The 21,439-nt window shown below is 37.1% G+C and overlaps 1 protein-coding gene across 1 annotated transcript in view; it reads right to left on the bottom strand.

The window, feature by feature from the left end:
- Positions 1 to 777: 777 nt before the first annotated feature.
- The window catches only part of necab1 (N-terminal EF-hand calcium binding protein 1), a 29,557-nt gene continuing 8,895 nt past the window's right edge, over positions 778 to 21,439 (bottom strand). Inside the window, exons 6-13 of the mRNA XM_058404574.1 lie at positions 14,997 to 15,133; positions 9,989 to 10,110; positions 8,676 to 8,752; positions 7,685 to 7,738; positions 4,055 to 4,167; positions 2,882 to 2,959; positions 2,627 to 2,718; positions 778 to 2,535 (exon numbers count right to left, since the gene is read on the bottom strand). Of these exons, the coding sequence (XP_058260557.1) occupies positions 2,507 to 2,535; positions 2,627 to 2,718; positions 2,882 to 2,959; positions 4,055 to 4,167; positions 7,685 to 7,738; positions 8,676 to 8,752; positions 9,989 to 10,110; positions 14,997 to 15,133 (702 nt within the window). The 3' untranslated portion in view covers positions 778 to 2,506. The remainder of the gene's footprint in view (positions 2,536 to 2,626; positions 2,719 to 2,881; positions 2,960 to 4,054; positions 4,168 to 7,684; positions 7,739 to 8,675; positions 8,753 to 9,988; positions 10,111 to 14,996; positions 15,134 to 21,439) is intronic.

Below are 21,439 nucleotides of genomic sequence, written 5' to 3' on the forward strand. Positions count from 1 at the left end.
ATCTCATCGTGAAGATTGAACTGGTAATCAGTGGCTGTGAAAAGCTCCACAAATCCTGCGACTGAGCCAAAGGGCTCGATATATGGGGCACATCCTTGAAACAAGCCTTTTTCGACTTGATTGGCGGTTAGGGTTATTATTGATTTTACAGATTAACCAGCTCTGGGTGTATTGGGTTGTAGTATTTCTTTGGTAATGCAGTGACGTGTCTACAAATGTTTTCACTATGAAGTATTCGATTCGAGTGAAAAACCAGTGAAGTAAAGGTGTGTATTTGGACCAGGGATCAAAAAAGTCTTGAGAGTGAGTAGTTTTCACTTCTATGGAGGCAGGAGCAGGTGGTCAGATACGAAGATGCAGCTATGGGCAGGTCAAAATGGCTCCAGGAGCAGATAGAAACGGTCAAAGTTTCTGTGGGAACAGTCAATTATCTTGCCTGAGTTGATGGGATTGCTCAGGATCAGTTGGTCTCTGGGATTAGTTTCTGCTGGAGTGAGTGGGATTAGTTCGATTCATTAAATTCAGTCCTGCATTAGTGAGCAGGACTGCTCAAACCTTATGCAGGAGTAGGTAGGATTGGTCAAATTTTTAGCAGGAGCATTTTAGGTTAAGAAAACTGCCCAAATATTTAATCTATGATGTTAATTAAGCTATAATATATGTGTTTTTATTTATACATTTTTTTTATATGTATGTATTTATTCATTTTTAATCAATATGACCAGCCATGTGGTCCACATGAAGATACACAGTGGAATTATGACACAACAGACACGCTGACTTAAACCTTTATCTTTATTCACAATGGACAAACTACAATAAAAATACAGCAACTGTAGTGAATCTTCATACAGAAACTGCCGAGGGAAGAACGTCTGGTCATTAAGGGTTGATCAGGGTTGAAGTCACAAGTACTGCTACTTAAGGAAGCACTTATGTAATAGTGCTGACACTTACACAGCCTAGCTACAACCGTACAGGACATTGCAGATCACTCACACTGTAGCACTGAGTCACGGATTAATGAGGTGCTGATCAGTGAACGCCAGCATTGTGATCATTTTACTCAGAATCAGTTTTTAGCACATTGACAGGAACAATCTGTTCGAGATACAATGCAAGGTTTTTTATTTCAGTTTAATCACCAAACAAAATGATTCAGCAATTAAAAATAGAAAGTTAAATTATTATTATTATTATTATTATTATTATTATTATTATTAACTGCTCAATCTAAGATCCTATTGTGATTAATCAGTGTCTTATTAAAGGAAGCTTATAGACCAAAGACTCTTATTATTAACTGTAAAACATAAATATGCTGTGTGTCTACATATAGAGTAATATTTTGGCATATTCACTTATAATCAACAATGAAATAAAGTAATTTCTAGCATTTCTAAATTCAATAATAACCATATCTTGTGTCATTTATATGTGGTTAGATATTATAATATATATATATATATATATATTTTATTTAAAATAAGGTCTTTTAAATAAAAATTGTTCTTAACCTCATTTTCTTCCAATTTTTTTTTACTCTCTAATTTTCTAGCTAGCTCTAGCACAAGCTCCCACCATCACACGACTACCACCATCCAGGTAGAGCGAAGGCTAACAAAGACACTTCCTCAAAGACACACCGTTCCACCGTATCACTAAGAAAAACAATAACTGCCCTCTTCTTTGTACATGAGCTCATGGTCACGATTGGCTGGTGTCACTGTGACTGACTGCAGAAAAGGACAGTGAAGTCATCATTATGATTCCTGTTTTATTTACAAACCTTTAGTCCATTAGTTTGTTTAATCACATTTCACTGGCTACCCGCTGCTATGCGGAGAAACCGTAAGAAACAGGATTAACCAATCAATTTCCATTTCTCTTTCGCAAGCTATCAAGGTGAAAACCAGTGAAGTATTGAAGGTGTTCTGCAGGAGGAGTAAAAGAAGGGTAGATGTGGTTTTTATGAGGGAAGATGTTAAATGTCTTTTATTTTTTGTGCCTATTAACACTATAAACATGGCAAGATTGGCTGATGGTAGATTGTGCCACAAATAACTGAATGACAACTTCACAATAGCACCAATTCTACTGCTGTCTGACATTCACCCATAATGCAAGAGCAAATCATACTTATCAACTTGATTGTACAGAACCTGCTGTGATTTCATTTATCCTATTTTCTCATTTCCCCACTAAAATGAATTCCTGCCTAATGCCACTGCAGCAAGTAATGAATCAGGAAAATAAATCTCACACAAACTTATTCCACATGAAAAATAAAGTGGATAGAGTACCACTGAGTTTGGTGACTAGGCCACTGCCTTAGAAATCTAGGAATGTACATATTTTTAAAGAGCTAACGATGAGGGAGCATGGACATCCGATGATTTTCACCACAACTTCACAGGAGGTGTAACACAACACTGCTCCATTAGAGGATAGAGACATAGTAATGGTAAACTCTGTTGCCTTTCGATCGCTGTTTATTATTGCGGCTCTAATTGTTGTTCAGGACCCACCACGATGCTGGAGAAGGAAAGTACACAAGTGATCACAATTTATATAAATGATACAAATATCATTTATCTCCTTCTTGTACAAAGTACGCTCACTGTACCTGGTACCAGCATAGTTGTCGTAATTTCTGGTGTCTCCAAGAAATCCACGTTGGCCCTCTGGAACGTTTTGCTGTAGTTCGTCTGCAGATGACTATACAAAGAAACCCTCTACGTAAGAGACGGTACTACAGCCCTATAATGTGACCACACACCACACTGACCTTCTGTTCTCTGATTTCTCAAAGCAATTTGGATAAACAAATAAGGATCAGGCATGCACATTAGGAACTGGTTAAAATAAAACTAGGACTTACTTCTTCCACAAACTGGTGTGCTCCCAGAACTCATAAAGTATGAAGCGAGACTCGTTTGCAATCCTCTGAACAGCAACACTGCCGACAAATGACCGACCATTAACAATGTTCAAATGTACTCCACTAAATTGTTTCTTTAAATTACTCTCAAAGAATGATTTCGTTTTCCATTGAAACCATCAGTAGCCAGTGGATGTGTTTTAGATGCTCTACAAATTCTCTAGCTAATAGCCATTCCTTTAACGACTTCACATGTTTTTAATGAGCCACTTGTGCTAGAGCGGGAATTAGTACAGTGCCGCAGGACTGATTAACACACTCTGACCTGAAATGTATTGTATATAGACTGCAGTGTACAGCGAGACTAGATTAACAGTGTAGTTCAGGGACTGTTCTCAAATATGATCTCAAACCAAGCAAGCAGCTGAAGAAGGTCCCGAGGAACCTGTCAGCTATTCATCTCTCTGAGAATACAGCAAGGTGAAGATTCAATAGGCACCAGATATGGACTGATATTCGACACCAGGAAAGATTTATTCTTTATAAATTTATAAATATAAATGTTTTCATACACAAGATCTATGTGAAAATTACTGATGAAAGCATTTTTAATCGTAATAAAATGCATTAAATATTTTGTTAATCACTGCTTTTGCAATAATGAAGCATACTTATTCAAAGAAAATATGATCATGTATCAGATATGAACTTATCTTTATTTTTATTAGGGGGTTCAGAGCACTGTATATGTTTAAATGCAAATTAAAATATGTATTATTTTGTGGTAGGATAAAATCTCTGTTTGGACCATGAGACACTCATTGTGAGCCTAAAACAACAAGAAACACAGACTTTACTCCGTATTTCTCCTAATCCGTGCTCACAAGCACTAGCTTCTTCTGCTAATAGAAATTCTCCAGCTAATGTCAAAACTTGGCGAAACTTTCAGATGTGAATACCTCCAGTGCCCCGTGAGTTTCTTCACCACAGTGTAACTGACACGTCAACCTCCTTAACCTCTTTGATGCCAGCTCATGTGAAAAATGTAACATTCATATTGCAATATTTATTTCAACCCAGCGTGTCTCGAATGGAAAGAAAGCGTTTTTGACATGTGCGATATTTTTAAGCCTTCAGACATGTCACGGGGCGGAGATGGAGGTGCGTACTCACTGGAGGCTGCCTGTCTGGACGCTGGCACAGTCAACGTACTGCCGCAGAGCCATGCGGAACTCCTCCAGCTCGTCCTCCATCACGGACAGCTGCCTCTGCACTATCAGGATGTGCTAAAAAGAGAACAAACAGAGCTGTATACTCAACCTGCTTCTCAGCACAGCAGAACATTTTTAAAACTCCTTTCTGTGACAATTTATTTTAACGAACACATATAGGGCTTATTAAGGTCAAATTAGACCCTTGGAAAAGCTTTGTTCTTTAGTCTCCATATATTAAAAATGTGAGATAAATTTGAGATCTGTTATCTGATATATGATACTGATACTTCACATTAAATACTTGGTTATGCAAATCCATGGTTATGGTTATGCAGATGATGAAGCACGAATGAATAACTCATATTAGTGTATGATTAGGAACGTGTCATTTCTAAACACTCATCATGACATGTTTGAAAAGACCTGGTCAGTGGTACATTCGTCACTAAATAGTTAACAGATCTAGATGAATAAAGGGAAACAGGAATGTGACAAGTGCTGCCAGATCAATATTCTTTTTCTGAGTTGATTTGGTAGAATGGACGAGAATCACTGATGGATATTCGACTTAGGGGACCTTGAGGGAGGAAACAGACATGCAGTGTAGTGACAGCTGCTGGCAGACAGGAAGGAGAAAGCGGATAGTGACTTAAACACTGAGAACGATGAAGGTCACATATCATCCTCAGATCCTCATAAGGAATCCTACTAAGAAATACTATGCAGCATCCGATACCTATGGGAACAAAAGGGAGTCGTAAATGCAGAATCTTCGAGCAGAAATAGAGTATCAGGCTGAATCAGACAGGTTCAATAATACGGACACGGTTTATCAGTTTCTAATCTATGGGCTTAAATGCTTTACCCTCCAGTTGCATTCATTAGAATGTAAAGCAGCTAGTCGTTATAGACAAGGATTTAGGTCTTTGATACACCTGATATATTTTCTCTGATTTTAATTATCCTCTGTTTTGTCTGTGGCACTAATGGTAACTAAACTATAATGGAAATACACTACTCAGGTGTTCAAAAACACATGTCAATGTATAAAACATCAGCACTGCTGTTCTTTCATATGCTTCACTCTCTCACACTGTGGAAATCACTCTGCATAACATTAATGAGGCACCTGTGAGCTGCTGATAGCCTATTAAAGGGGGAAAGACAGCAAAAGGCACAGTTTCTACAGTGCACAAGACTTCACTGTGTTTACTGAGAACATTTACAGACTAATGAAATGGAAAAAAAGTTGACTCTGATGATAGCATTCGGCTGTTTGGCTCACATTCTCCTCTTCTGCAAATAAATATAAAGTTATATATATATAAAGTCACCTTCTTATAATAAAGCACTACTTTTTATGGGTGTGGTCACTTCCAGTATGGTACGAAAGCTCAGTAATGGCTAGTGTTTGACAAGCAGTGCAGTAACCTGGTGATGGGCAGATCAGGGCCCTACTGAACCAAACAGGAAGTGATAGTCATCTCCCAGAGGTCAGGACTGACCTCACTGTGGGCACTGGAGTGGTGCCACCTCTCATAAAGTCTACTCCTAGTGCATTATACCAACTTTACCCACTGTTCTACATATACAGCCAGGTCACAATCCTTGTCATGTCCTATAATCCTTATATACTCACCTACATCATCTCACATCATACACAATAAATAAAACATACAGGTTTTTTTTTTTTTTTACATATGAAATCACTAATAAAAAGGAAAACCAGATTTCAGATCCTTGTGTGAAGAAGATGCATGCCAAACAGTTCTTATACACCTACATTTATGTAAAGCAGGGAATCTACCCACACGTGAATCTACAAATACACACTATTGTGTCTCATGGGTAGAAATCCTGAATAACAGATCTGAGTGTGTTTTTTGTACATCTTTATATGAGGTACCTTTATCATACAGAGAAAAAGTACTTTACTCATCCAGATGTTTATTCACCAACCAGAAGGTCACAGCTCCTATTTCTGTCACTTTATGTAGTGTGACACTGTGAAGTGAAGTGGAATAGCTAATTCTCTCTCACTCACACTCTCTCTCTCTCTCTCTCTCTCTCTCTTTCACACACCCACACACACAAAAACATCCACAAACACACATGCACGCTGAGGGGCAAAACATTCCCAGGTTACGTCACAGCCTGTTTTAATCACTGACAAAAGACAAATTTATGACAATAAGCAATTAAGCCTCACTCAGAGAAGAGCATTTCATGAGGCATAAATGATATCTGTTTATCCTCCTCCATTATGTACACACACACACACACACACACACACACATACATTTGGCCATGGATATCATATGCAGTATACAGAAGAAATAATTCAGTTTCATAAATAAAAGGACACTACTATAGTGAATAAAGAGATCACTAAGTTTTCCTAGACAGCAATAAGATTAAATGAAAGCACAATGTTTACCTGTCAGCTTTTGTTTTTTGTCTATTCTATGAGAGTTTTACTACAGATCTTAGCAAAGCTTACTTATTTATTTTCCATTTTGAATTTTTCTGTTTTCATAAGAAAATTTTAACGTAGTAACATTTTGCTAATATGTTAAAAAGAGCCGTGTTAGCTAGCTAGAAAGATAGACATTTAGCTGTTTAGATAAGCACAATATTCTCTACTTAACTAGTTTAAAAACCTGGAGATTTAGCTGTTATACTTGGGGTAATGTTAAACTAGTTAAAAAAAAAAGCACAATTGAAATATTAGCTAGATAGCATGATTCAGTTGTTTGTTTTACATAAAAAAGACAATTTGTTAGCTAGCTTCCAACTTGGAGATTTTGTAGTTTTCCATTAGCTAGTTAGCAAGTCACCAACATGGATATTTTGTTGTTTTAGGTAAGTATGCCATTAGCTTGTTAGATATCTATCAACATGGAGACGCCATATTAGCCGTTTAGCTCGTTACCAGCATGGATATTTTGTTATTTTATGTGATTAAATTCCAAATTTGGGACCAAACTTACACTTATATATTTTAGTCTAAGGCTTTAGATGTCTTGTTGACTTTATATTCATGTCTAATCCTTTATAACACAAACTAATTCTAATTATCATTTATAATGTTAGTCATATTGGTTAACCTTAAGGTGTTTTCTGGCCACAGCTGGATCATATTTAGAAGCACAGTTACAGTTCACTGAGAACTTCACCAGCTCTCGGGGTTTTCCTGTGCACCTCTGCATGTCTGCATAATTGTTTCTGTGTATATGTGTCAGAGCAAAAGCATATTCATTCTGATGTTTGTAGATAAACACCATGATCACATTCTCACACATTCTGCTGCTCAGCATGGATCCTCACAGGGGGCCAAGTGCTGCTCAGACCTATTTTTATTGCTCTTCCTTTCTCTCTCTCTTACAGTGAGAGAGAGATAACAGTCTCTCAACTCTGCCATATGAGACTGGTTCAAAATACTTTCCGAACTGACAAATGAAAGTGAAAGAGCAACAGACAGAGATGAAAAACTTGAGAGCTGTGTGGTTTCCTAGACGACAGCATAGACAGGCTGTAGTACTGGCTGTGATTACTGAGGGAGTACGGAGAGGAGCTGGAAATGAGGTACCGATTTGGTGGAGCCTTCTGAGACCTCCTCTTCTACCGGCTCCATACGCAGCTCCTAATCCAAAAAAAAAAGAAGATAACTGCAGTTATAGCCACCACCAAACCTTCCCTCTGTGATTTACAATTATCCCCCTCTGAGCTGGAAACAAAACATTGATGACAAAACAAGGCAAATTGATGGGAATAAATATGAAAAGTGTGACGGTGGAGGAGAGGGAAGAAGAGGAAAAGAAGATAAAGGAGACAGTGAGAAAAATTGGGGGCAATGAAAGGGTGGGATGAAAAAAATGAAGAAGGAGGCAAGTGATGAAAGAGAAACAGACAAAGTGAAAGAGAAGAAAAGGAAGACAGAGGGGGAAAGGAGAAAGAGGCAGGCCCAAAAAAAAGACAAATGTTGAAGATGAAATGAAAGGGACAAAGACTAAAAGTGAGAATGGAGAGAAGAAGAAAGAAAGAAAGAAAGAAAGAAAGAAAGAAAGAAAGAAAGAAAGAAAGAAAGAAAGAAAGAAAGAAAGAAAGAATTAGGAGGAATTGAGGAGGAGAACAGAAGGAAGGGATGCAAGCAGGTGAGAGAGAGATAGGAAAGAGTGAAATGAAAGGGGCATCTGAAAATAGAAAACGTGAAAGATGGATGAAAAACAAGGAAGAAAAAGACAGACATAAAGAGCAAAAATGAAAGCGGGAAGAAGAAAAAATATGTAGAAAAAGATAATGAGGCAAAAGGACTAAGAAAAATGGAAAGGGAAAAAAATGATTGATAAAGAGAGAGGGAGAAAATGAGCAATGAGTCAGGAGTAAAAGGATGGTAAAAGAAAAATAAAGGGAAAAAATGAGAGATTAGAAGAAAGGATGAGAGAAGGGGAGGGAAAATGAATGTATTTCACAGACCTTAATTACATTGTTTATGGTATGAATCATCAACCAGTGTGTAATTATGCAGCAAGTTAAATGATGCAATCTGCAGCTGGATTAGTTCATGTATAAACTGTTACCTTCTTCTCCAGGCGATCGATCAGCTTCTGCAGTCTGTTTATCTGGATCATCCACTGACTGTCCTCCTCATAGACACCTAGAACGAAAAAAGAAAAAACAGTTCAGCAAACAGAACTCTCCCTCTCTCACTCTCGCTCTCTTTCTCTCAAGCTGTCTCCATCTATTCTCTATCTCTTCCTCCCACAATAAATGCAATGGAATGAAACTAAATCATAAAACAGTGATTTTAAGTGTCACAGCAAAAACATGGCTAGGATTTAACATTCTCTAAAGAATTTCCTTAGAAGATCCTTGGATCTTGTAAAAATCCAAACTACGCCTTGTCTGCTAGTTCAGCACTAAATCCTATATTATGAGGACTGCTATGTTGGGAAACCATGCAATAAAGTAAGAAATAAAACACTAGACTGATTATTTCCATCACATCCCAAAGTGCTGCATTCCAATTATACCACCCTTTTTTTTCGTTTTCATTTTTATTAGTTAATGAATGAATTTATTTATTTATTTATTTATTTATTTATTTATTTATTTATTTATTTATTTATTTATACAAATGAGCCATCATTTGTGCATCTATTTTATTTGTAATGCTCTTAAAGCAAGTGATATTATAAGATATAAACGTTCATTCTCTCATCAGTCGCTTCTCTCTCTCTCTCTCTCTCTCTCTCACTCTTTCAAAAAGGCAAAGTTCAAGGCTGTCCTGAAAGACATCCTGTAATGGAAAACTTATCACCTTCCTACTGTTACAAAGCACTGATACCCGAGACTCTCCTTCCACAATTATTAAATCTAATAAATAAATGTCTTCTAACACAAATCTTCACATCGCATGGCTTTTTTTATTCCATTATTATCGAGTGTCTTGCCAAAAAAATGTCTCTGTGTTAGAGAAATGAGAACATAATAGAACATCAGTATGAATCTGTGACTTGGTTTCAGCCAGAACTATGGTCAAAGCCGCTGTTATAAAAATTAATCGACGCCCTCTGACCAATCAGATTTGTGAATTTAACGTGGCAGTGGCATAATGTTTAATAATGGAGCAGTTCTATTTATGCACTAGTAACTGAAAGTCATACGCAGTATATGCCTGGATTTTATTCTGCATCACGTGTAAGTCACTTTGTATTAAACCGTCTTCTGCCAAGTGAATAACGTCTTTTCACAGGGATATCAGTCAGCTTTTAAAAGGTGCAAAGGTCCAGTAGATGAATAAAGATTTGTCATACGAATTCTCCCTCGCTCCAAGCAGTGCAGGCAAGCTCTGCTGCTCTGTGGCAGGCTCTGAAGCTAAGAATAAACACACCTGAATTGACAAGGCTAAGAAGTGGGTTGTTTGGAGACAAGCTGTTATTCCGTTGGAGCCTTCGATTGGATCGCCTTCCTGACCATTGAATCGACAGCACCTCAGGCTTCAGGGGTGCCTGTCTATAAATGAGGCCACAAAAGCACACGCACATGCACACACACACACACACACACACACAAACACACACACAATGTTGAAAGGTCATAGACACTGAGCTTTATCAAATAAAGCCAAATCTGTCTCTTGTGAAAATTATATTCACAACAGTAAATTATTATGTGCATCCTCTGTCTGAATCAACATTTGCATAAAAATGTGCAGATATTGGTTTATTTAGATATACATGCCTACATATATAGAGTATATGTAAGGGATTGTGTGTAATAATGTAACAGTGTGCTACAGTATACCACACCACAGTGATATTAGAAATTATCCCAAAGTGTTTTATTCCTAGTAAACATTAATTTGGCAACAATCGTTTCGTTTATTAAACAATATCTGCGAAACAAATTCCTGTTATCAATTACATTATAGCTATACCTCGTCATGCTCACAACAGCCTCTCTCTTTTTTCTCTCACTTCACACTAATAAGACAAAATTGCAGCTTGTCGTGTTTTTATGTCTTGTAAACTTTCCATTGTCAGAAAATTGACACCCTTACCTCGATGTTCTGAGACTGGAGACTCCTTCTATAAATGCTAAATGATAAGATTTTCCTCACAAAACAGTCATTATGAACAGTTACAGACACAAGGTGTCCATGTGACACTTGCAGAATCAGATCTTTACAATAGTTATACACACACTCTATTTGCATCTTCGGCTAACGTCGTACATTTTCATTCACGCAGCTCGGCTAGTTATTGTGTACCTTCTAGCGATTTAATTGCGTTGTGCTTCAGTTGAGGTTTGCTCTTGTCTTATCCTGCCGTCGCATTAGCAAATGCAATCATGAACAACGAATACTTGTATCGTCTTATCCATTGCCCTCGGCTGAGTATTGACACGTTCGGTTTGTTTCACAGCTAATTAAGGACTCTTCATCAGAACACTCTCTCAGTCAGTCATCGCACCGCATCGTGTCTCTCACGCTGCCATTTTCATGCCACAGTATCAAGAGTCTAATGCAACCAATCAGAACTTTTTTTTTACATGACTCATATGATTTTAATCAGTAAATTGATTCTTTCCATACAAAATGCTACCGCTGTGCCAATTTCTATCCAGGAGAGTCTGAATAATTTCCCAGTGACAACCAGGCACCATCTATTCTGGGTTTCTTCTTATTAGTGTGTATTTTAGCACACCGCTTTACAGAAAACAAACAGAGGAGGGCAGGTGTCAGGATTACGGCTCAGCTGTGTCCTCATTATGCTTGAAGACACTGTTACACAATGAGGGTCCTGAGGGGAGCACATCCCACACGGTTCAACATGTCTTATTTCAGGACCATAATCATCAACAGGAGTAGTCAGTGTCCATGCTGCTCAACGGAGACTGAAGGAGACTCAGTGTGAGCCAAAATCACACCTGTACAAACTGTGGGAAGTGGACAAAGCAGAAGCTTTATATTTTGAAGAAGAAGGACTAATGCCATAGGGCAGGTGTTGAAGATGTTTGATTCTGTTATAATATTTTTTTATTTTACTGTGATTGTGGAGCTTCTAAAAATGAGTTCAGGCTCTAGCCAAAACAAATCTGCTAGACAGTAGACAGTAGATTCTAAGCCTGTTTGCATATTTCATATTTCTAGATTTTCTAAACCTCACGAATATTTTTTATTTATTGTTGTGTAAACAAGTAAAACAAAAGATTAGCACTCTAATAACCCCTAAAAAGCCTCTGTGTGTGTGTGTGTATGTGTGTGTGTGTGTGTGTTGGACAGATGAAAGCCGTGGAGTGAATGTACACTAAAAGAGTCTCTGTCCAGCACCCCACCTCCCACGTTTCATCCTGCGGCTTCTAGCGACTGCTCAGAGATCCAGACTGCACACTTCAGACAGAATAGAAAATCAGCAGAGCTCTTTTCTATTTGCACTAGTCATCGACCATTCTAAACAAACCTGCTCATCATCAGTGTTTGCTTACTGGAGCCTGTTTTACAAAACTGTGTCAACCATGAAAAAGACAAATATAAGTCAAGCCTTTCAGTAGAAGTGATACAATGAAGTTAAAGTGATTTTAAAGTCCGTTTTTTGGCATCTGTGTTGTGTCTTATTTGCTTTAGAGGCAGGAGCTGATTTCTTTCTACAACCAGACTATGGCAGTAGATTCATTGACATTTACATGAAGTAAATAAAATGATGTTCATTGGTGATTTGCGCCTGCTTCACCCACAAGTCCATAACACTGATTGAGAACTCTAATTTTTGGTGAACACAGTTAGCCAACATTGTCTAATCAGCATGCAAATTATGAAAAGGAAAAGACAAGTAGCAGTACTGAAAGATTTTGTGTGGATTTAATAAAAGAGCTAACTATCAGCTACACAGCTTTTCTGTTTATATTAGACACGGATATGGCATGGTTGATGATGCGTATATTTGTCTTTCTGTGAGTGTTGTAAATTCATGCCTATGATAATAATCGGATCGACCAATAACTGATAAGTCGTAGTCCAGTTTAAGCCCTCTCGTTGTGACTGTGTATGTCTATTAATCATGTAACATATATTCTTGTTTGTAATTATATGTATATATATATATATATATATATATATATATATATATATATATATATATATATATATATATATATATATATATATATATGTATTATCATTATAGATAGACATAATGTAATTGTGTAATATGTATAATTTATATATATATATATATATATATATATATATATATATATATATATATATATATATATATATATATTTATATATATATATATATATATATATATATATATATATATATTTCTGTAATTAATAAAGCAATATTTTTTATCTAATGCAGTGGAGACGAGTAATCGGTGGACAATCAGTTGACATTCAATGGACAAATTTACCAGTGGACACCATTTTATACGTCTTTTTTACATTATGCAGTTTGTTTTAAAAGTGCTATAAATCACATTTGCTTACTTAATTACATTTATCAGTTCTATACTTACAGGATATGCAGTGATTAAAGGCATTCACTGAATCTCAATCAGATCCTGTGCCAAAAATAACAAGAGAACCCATTAACTGTCCTTTTTTTGTGCACTGAGAAAAATCCATCCAAGAGTAAAGCGGAGAGGCAGACGGGAGAGGAACTGATTAGAGAGTCTGTGAATGTGCTCACAGGAATGATTGAAGTGCAGCAGTTCAGCCCTGTCATTGCCCTCTGCATCTTCCCAATTGTTAACACGAGAGTCACGGAGCGTAAGAAAAAAAACATTCAGTCAACCTGAAACTATATTCATTCCTCCACATACCAATGATTAAAATGCAAAGCGTACATATTATATTGCAGATGAATGGTTTTGCACAGACTCTACTATTCTAGATGACGTATGCTTGTGCGAAAAGGGAACAAGAAGAAGGTAGAAAGGTAGTAAGGATGGTCTTCCTCTAGTTACTTCTCAGTCCCACACATATACAACATTCTTAACCATGCAATTATGTAGGTGTTGGGCAAAATTGGTTCATTTTAAGCTGTTCTCTCTAAAAGTAGCTTTTCCCTACGGCAGCTGCAGCCTCCACATGACTCAGAGATGTAAATGTTACCTCAGTGTCAGAACATATTATAGTAAGCTAATCAAACTTTGTAATCAGACACACTCATATCACTGGGGGTCACAGCACTCATAGTATATACCTTACGGAGGGGCAGTGGTGGTTTAAGTGGTTACTTTAGAGATGGGCCATGGTGGTTCAAGTAAGGCTCATCGGCAAGCTCCACTACTGGGCAACTGAGCAAGACCCTTCCTGCTCCAGGGACTCTGTATCATAGCTACCCCTGCACTCTGACCCCAACTTCCTCAGCTGGGGTATGCAAAGTAAAGAATTCCACTGTATTGTAATGTATGTGTGGTGATAATAAAGGCTTCTTGCCCTCAGTTCTTTATAAAAAAAATATTTATATTCAACAAACAGAGTGAAGCTCAAAGTTCTGCAAGCAAATAATAAATACAAAATACTGGTTATTTATAAACTAGTGTTAGTAATTTAAATGATAAGCAAACTCACAGAGAGTGAATGTGTTTTTAGGCAAACCAGTGAAGATTTATATTAATCATTTTATCTTATAATTTTAACACAAACAAGAAATTTCTTTATTATATTGGTTAAAAAATGTTTACTTTATATGTTTTAATACTTGAGCACAGTTAAAAGTAACAACTGCACCTGAGAACATTTTGAGGTGAAATCATCCACTTTTAATTGGCCAACATTTTGTCTATACTTAATTTCTCTGTATTATTTCTTATTATAAATGTATTGCATTTTTGCAGCCAAGTGTGAAGCGGCTGGGATGAAGATCAGCACCTCCATATCCGTGGCCATGGTTCTTGACCTTGTCCCCTCCAGGTTGGCGGGGTGTTCCTCCCTCAAGTGGAGGAGTTTAAGTATCTCGGGGTCTTGTTTACGATTGAGGGAAGGATGGAGCGTGAGATTGACAGAAGGATCGGTGCAGCGGCAGCAGTAATGCGATCTGTGCACCGGTCTGTTGTGGTGAAGAAGGAGCTGAGCCGAAAGGCGAAGCTCTCAATTTACCAGCCAATCTACGTTCCTACTCTCACCTATGGTCATGAGCTTTGGGTCATGACTGAAAGCACGAGATCCCGGATACAACCTTATTTTTCAGCACTTTAAAGCATGGTGTTAGAGGAAAATATTCAAATATAGGGTAGTAATACATCACATCACTCCACCCACAAACCATTCTCACCATACCACAGAATTTACTTGCCATGCTTTACACCAGACTATGACTGTATGCATACTGATGTGTTGTGGTTGCTGTACTTTGAGTACCAGAGTGAGTGTAACCCAGAAACCTTGCCTTTCCTGCCGCGTCTGCTCGGCTGTGGTCTCCATGGCACACTCCAGTGAGCTCTGAAGAGACTGCAGCTGACTCGTTGTCTCCTTCAGCAGAAACCGAGTCACAAACTGCTCCAGGTGCGTGGCCTCCTGGTAATCCTGCATTTCAAAAGGAATAGCGTTTACAGTTTATAATTTTCTCTCTCTAACAAGGGTCTATCAATTACCGTGGATGGTAAGAAGGCAGGGTATTAGATGAAACTTATTACTTATGTCAAATTCATTTTATCAGAGCTTGGGTAGTCTTCTGAGTTTCAGGGGTTGGTGTACCAGGTGCAGAGTCATAGCCAATTCTCAGAAATAAAATTTAGTGTTTAAGGTAATAAAAAAAAAAATTCTACACTGTTTTAATGACCAGACTCAACTATATTTGCTTTCTGAAGCAGGGATGAAGTCACAGACTGGGCGGTCTCTTTCCCTCTTTTTACTTTAATTCTAAAGAAGCTTCTTAGAGCACTGATCAAACATGACTCCCACCAGTCTGCAGAATAAAATTTGGGGAAAAGCATTGTAACTAGAATGCATCACAATGAAATTAGCACAAGCACCTGGCGCCAAAGCTCTGAGCCCCATGTGGATATTTCAATCAGGTATCTGATTGTGGAGATGGAGAATGTGCGCTCAGCAAGGTCACGCATCAGGTTTTTTTCAATTAAATGCAGTAGATATGCCAGATCAAAAGTGTGTCAAGATGTGAAAACTTGAACAAGAAGGAGCTGTCTCTTTAATCAGTTTTCATTGGGATCTGTCTTGTGCTCAATAGGCTAAAAGTACTGTAGATCTCTGAAGCTGTGTGTTATTTAAAGGCTGGGTTGTTGACCTACCGATCTGATTAAACACAAACATAAATAAAAATCGGTATATAAAATGGTATATAGGCTTAGTACTTACCAGCACAAATCTAAAATATTCTAAACAAAGAAATAAATGTGTCAGAAATGTGGACTTGTCTTCTTTTCTGCTGAAAAGCAAAACCTTATTACATTGAAATTATACAGAAAAAATGTCGTCTTTTTCACCAAGTGTTACTTTTAACTTGTTCAAAAATATGTGTTATGACCTTCAATGTTTTTAAAGTCAGAAGTCTTGAATAAACTAAAATAATTTTGTTTTTAGGAGAGGTTATTGACATTTTTCACCTTAAGGCTAAGTACATGGTCCATTGATCATTTTAACAAAAATTTCGTTTTGATTTTACTAGAAATGTTTCGTTGAGTTTCATAATATATATAGAATCAATTTTAAAAATAGGTAAATATATCATAAAATTATTTTGAAGCCAAACCATCACCCAATTATAGAAAAATTGTTTCTTTAAAATGACATATTACTTGGTTATATGTTTTTATTGATCGTTTTCAGTTAAGTGTTATTGTCAGAGGTTATATTTATACATAAATGGTGTTGTGTCTGTTTTAGATACTTACCATCGCCAAGGTGAAAAGTAAGTGTAAAAAAGAGGCATTTGCCACTTTCACACATTACCAACTAAATTTGTTGTACCATTTGGAAAGGGTGGAATAAAACTTATAAAACACATGCTACCAGCTACAAGACTACACGATGAGCTCCAAACCAAGAGACAAGACAGAGTCAATAAAACAGCCCCTAAATGTTCTCTAACAGTAATGTTAATGTATGACACCGGCCAGTGATAGAGCATGTAGTTAAATCTGCATTCGTTTTTTTCAAAGCCTCACATCTAAAATGAATACTGCAGACAATTGTGACAGACATTTGCCCTCCTGCATGTTTCGAGATCAAAGCAGAATGAATGGGGTTTGTAGAGACAGATACAGAGAGATGACCTTTAAGAGGCCAGCTGTGAGACCCAGAAGCCCAGACCACTATCACCTGCAGCAGTTTTTGTCAACAGAAAGCATCATCTACCAGAGCATACAACTATTCCCATATTTCTGTTGGATAGGATACACACATACAAACATACTATACATGCACAGTATATGAATGAAACTATTACGTAAAAGCAAAAAATCAATTAAAAAAATGATTATAAACAAAGAAATGTCCCCATATGCTTAAGCTCAAGCTATCATTACCTGCAGGTGTTTTCTTCAGCCGAGAAAAGTAATAAACTACATAAACTACATTTCTCTCTCTCTCTCTCTCTATTCAACTTTCGCTACATTTCTTTTTGATCACCATTACAGAGAACAAAAAATAAATAATACATGTAACCCCGCCCTGTGATGGACTGGAGACCTGTCCAGGGTGTATCCCTGCCTTTCTCCCTATGTGCGCTGGGATAGGCTTCAGCAGACCCCCGTGACCCTAATTAGGAATACGTGGGTATAGACAATAGATGGATGGATGGAGGGATGGATGGATGGATGTAACCCCAAAAGACTAAGATAATAAAATTCTATTTGTGCTTATTTAAAATCACTCACACCCGAATAATCTACATTTCAGACACCAAGTGCCTAGCATCAGTGTCTGAGACAGTGGAGACAGATGAGCTCTGACCAATTTATCAGATATCTTTAATTTAAACACATAAAAGGAAACAAATAATGATATGTAAATTAAGCGATCCACAACCTCTGGAGATATCAGCATTTCACTCAAATATTCTGATGTTCAACCTTAATGAAAGCTCTGATGCCACTGTGATATTTGGTAGCAATTGCCTGTTGGATTAAATACTGTGTGTCTAAAAGCTTCTTCAGCCTACCCAGGATATACCGAAAATATATATATATATTTTTTGTGTTTAGTCAGATTATAGAAAATACTGTATGTTCCTTATTGAAAAATGTTATTTCATTGCTTATACTAAATTTATTTTAAACAAGTGTCTTAATCTACAAGTATCTCAATTACTAGAATTACATAGAGCTTCACACAACACACAGCACAGTCAACCCATTCAGTCCAATGGTTAGCTTCAGTTTACTCTGTTTACTTACTGGCTGAATCATCTGCTGTAATATTCCTATTGCCTCTTTCTTTGTCCAGAGAGCCTCCCCTACCGAGCCGTGACTCAATCAACAGAAGATTGTAATGGTCTCCTCTAATAACTAATGATTGCTGGCAGGGAAAATGTCTTCATGACCTGCTGATACATGGGCACGAGAGGCATGAAATCCTGTTTTTAATATAATCAGCTTGTACTGTGATCTATGACTCACTTCATGGACAGTGAAGATACAATTGTTCATCATAAACTCCTTACAGTTGGAGAAAAATACTCGTCTTCCTCAGGGGTTTGTCTATTGAGCAATGATCGTATCACTGTTTCCCAAGCATCCTCCAATGCCTGTAATTTCCGTATCTCTGTGTATAATTTAATTCTAGATATTATTGTAGGTTGAAGTCGTTCTTTTCAATACACAAGATGAGGCGTGTTGTTTTTCCCTCGTTCGCTCTCTAAACTAGATTTTCACAACTCCATGCTAAAATGTCACTCCAGTTATGGTGTGAATCAAAGCAGTTAAATATCTTGCCACTTTCATGAATATTTGCTGTTTCCTTTCCCTTTTTTTTTATTCAGCGCTGTTCCAACTGAACTACACACTCGTGATTAATGTTCACACCTAGAGCGGAAGTGTTACACTGGGATTCTGAGCCTTGTAGGCATGTCTCTTTCCTTTTCTAATACTGCTAAGTCTAATTGTTTTTCATGAAGAATTTTGTTTTGACCCGTGATTGCTTGTGCCTTGACCCCTGTTACTCATTACTGGAACAGTGACAAGACTATGCATTTGTATTAATCGGCTGTTAAGGTTGAGTGTAGTTCCTGAATAATATTCCCCTCCAGGAATTAGCGGATTTATCACAGAAAGCAAACTCTGTAATTCTCAGAGGAGCTTGGAATGTTTCAAAATTACCACTGATTTTCTGTAGATTTGGACCAAGACATGTCTTATGATATCATCATAGCATGCATTCAGCCAAAGCCTTCTTTAGTTCACATGCATCAAACATGGGTACAGCTATCAAAAAAAGAAATTACATACTGTAGGAGTTTAACAGAAGATTCCTGTGCTTGTGATTTCACCAATTCACCAACTCTCGGATGGACTGTTTAGTATGAATAACTGTATAATAACTTGAGACTTGGTGTAACCCTAAGCATGCAAAGTCTACAGGCAAAATTGATTCCTTCCTCTATCACTTCTCTTAACCATTGCTAATTAAGACAGATCATCCACGCAAGCCAGAGCATCCCCAGTTCAATCGACACAGTTGAGTAAACTATATACTGCAGACATGAGTCACTATAATGAAATGACAAAGACCTTGCCTTTCAGGCTCACACACTGTGACTCACTGCCTGAAACACAGACGTGTATAAAATGTCAGGTCTGCAGGGCCTGAGGTAGTGTTCAGCAAATCTGTTATCTTAACACAGCCATAATTGAACACAGCTAAGTGTCATTAGGGTGATTAAAGTCTACACTTCATACCTGAGTATTGCCATAACAGCTGGACCGGCCTTTTATCGTGCAGGACGGTTTCAGTAACAAGGATGCACAGGAGAGCGTCATTAAGCATGGAAATGAGCACAAAAAGGAATCAAAGGAGAAGATTGTGTTTTATAGTATTTAGAAGTAAGAGTGATTAAAGGTTTATTGATCCGTTAATCAATGCGATGTTCGCAATGAACTCCTGACGCAGGTGTGCTATTATGTATATTATATAATAATGTGTTTGATGGTACAAAAATGCATCACCTGCAATAGGGAACCATTTCAAAGTGAATTTAAATGAGGTGAGTTTATTTTCACCAGACTAGAAATAGGGCAATTAGAGCCACCAGTTGCTGGCAGGATTCACAGCTTAATTACAGCACAACGTATGCACTTGTCTCTTATCACTACATCTTTACGTCCCGGTGACTTGAGAATATTTGGCAAATTCTGGGTCGGTATCTAGCAGCTTAATGTTAATTCCGATTAGATATCTAATCAAAATAACTGCGGATGGATTTTCAAATGATAAAAGAATCATATTATAAAATGACACATGGAATCCATGGTTCAAGTAGATTCACACAGCTTCTGCCATCTAAGTGTGTGTGTGTGTGTGTGTGTGGGCAGAGAGGAATGTGTGACCGTATCAAGCTGGTGGCTTTTATAGAGTTTTTTATAGATTTATAAGGCTTCGTTCTCATCACCATTCACAAGAAAAACCTTCAGTGTTCTGTAATATATAAAATGGTAAGCTACCTGTCTCTTCAGGAGCTACGGCATGAACTGCCAGAGGGAATCTGCCGACAGCTTCTCAGCAGAAACAGACACAGAAGCACAATTTTAAAGCCCATAGCTATATATAAAAAAAAAAAATCCCTCAGCTATACTATCTGCTGGCAATTTTAAAACAAAGTGAATTTTAACGAAAAGCAGTTTGACACACATTTGTATCATATCTTATACTTATTTCATAAAATAACAGTAACTTTTATAGATACTGAGGGAGTGAAGGGCACTGTGAAATGTCTGGTATCAGAATGGTTGTTTATTTCACCTATCCGATGAGGTTCATTCATTTGTTTTAGATTTATTTACCTGGGACAATCGTTTTTATTTAATATGGGGGGTTATATTGTTCTTGCTGTTGTTGTGATTGCTGTTGTAATCACATTGTGATGTCATAATTAGTAAAATATTAGTATAATATATTAATATAATTGGTATATTAAGTTTTGCAGTCATAAAATCATGATATATTTGTCTAAACAAAAAAATATACATTATATTATATATAACATTAGTAGTAATGGTAGTAGTAGTATTTTTATTATTGCACCTTGCATATGCAAAATTGTCTCACAGGAAACTACTAAGATTAATAAGAGTAAATAATAACAGAAAGATAAATATTTTAAAAATATTTTGAAAGAAAAATAAATGAGTGTAATGGCTGCTTTATTGCAGACTGTGAACATTATCACTTCAGGTCAATCATAATTATCTACTATCACCAATGCCTCCTGAGAAATCTTTTTAAGAAGGAGAGGTTTTTTTTCGTTCAATCTAGAAATAATCCAGCCTGAAAACAGATTTGTCTATTTTGGAGGAAACAAGCAAACTGGATGTTCATTAAACACCTTCGACTGAGGAAGACTGTAGCTGAGGAGCAAAAAAAAATCCATGAAATTAGGAAGAAGAATATTTTGATCAACATACAGGGTTTGACAGGGTTGTCAAATTACAGAGGTTTTACAGCTCACAAGCTACTTTGACAGTGAAATTATAAAGGCTCTGTCACAAGATGCAAACCTCTTATTAGTACATAAAAAAAAAGGACAAACATGAGCAGGCAACAAAAGCTTTATGGACAGATGTGTTAAAGCGGCTTTGCTACTGGTTAGGGTTCCTTGTTCCAGGAACAAGAACATAGTTGAACAAGAACATTTGAGTTTGTCACTCATACACCTTC

Source organism: Hemibagrus wyckioides, linkage group LG12 (genome assembly GCF_019097595.1).
Source record: "Hemibagrus wyckioides isolate EC202008001 linkage group LG12, SWU_Hwy_1.0, whole genome shotgun sequence".
In the NCBI taxonomy this organism is placed as follows: Eukaryota; Metazoa; Chordata; class Actinopteri; order Siluriformes; family Bagridae; genus Hemibagrus; species Hemibagrus wyckioides.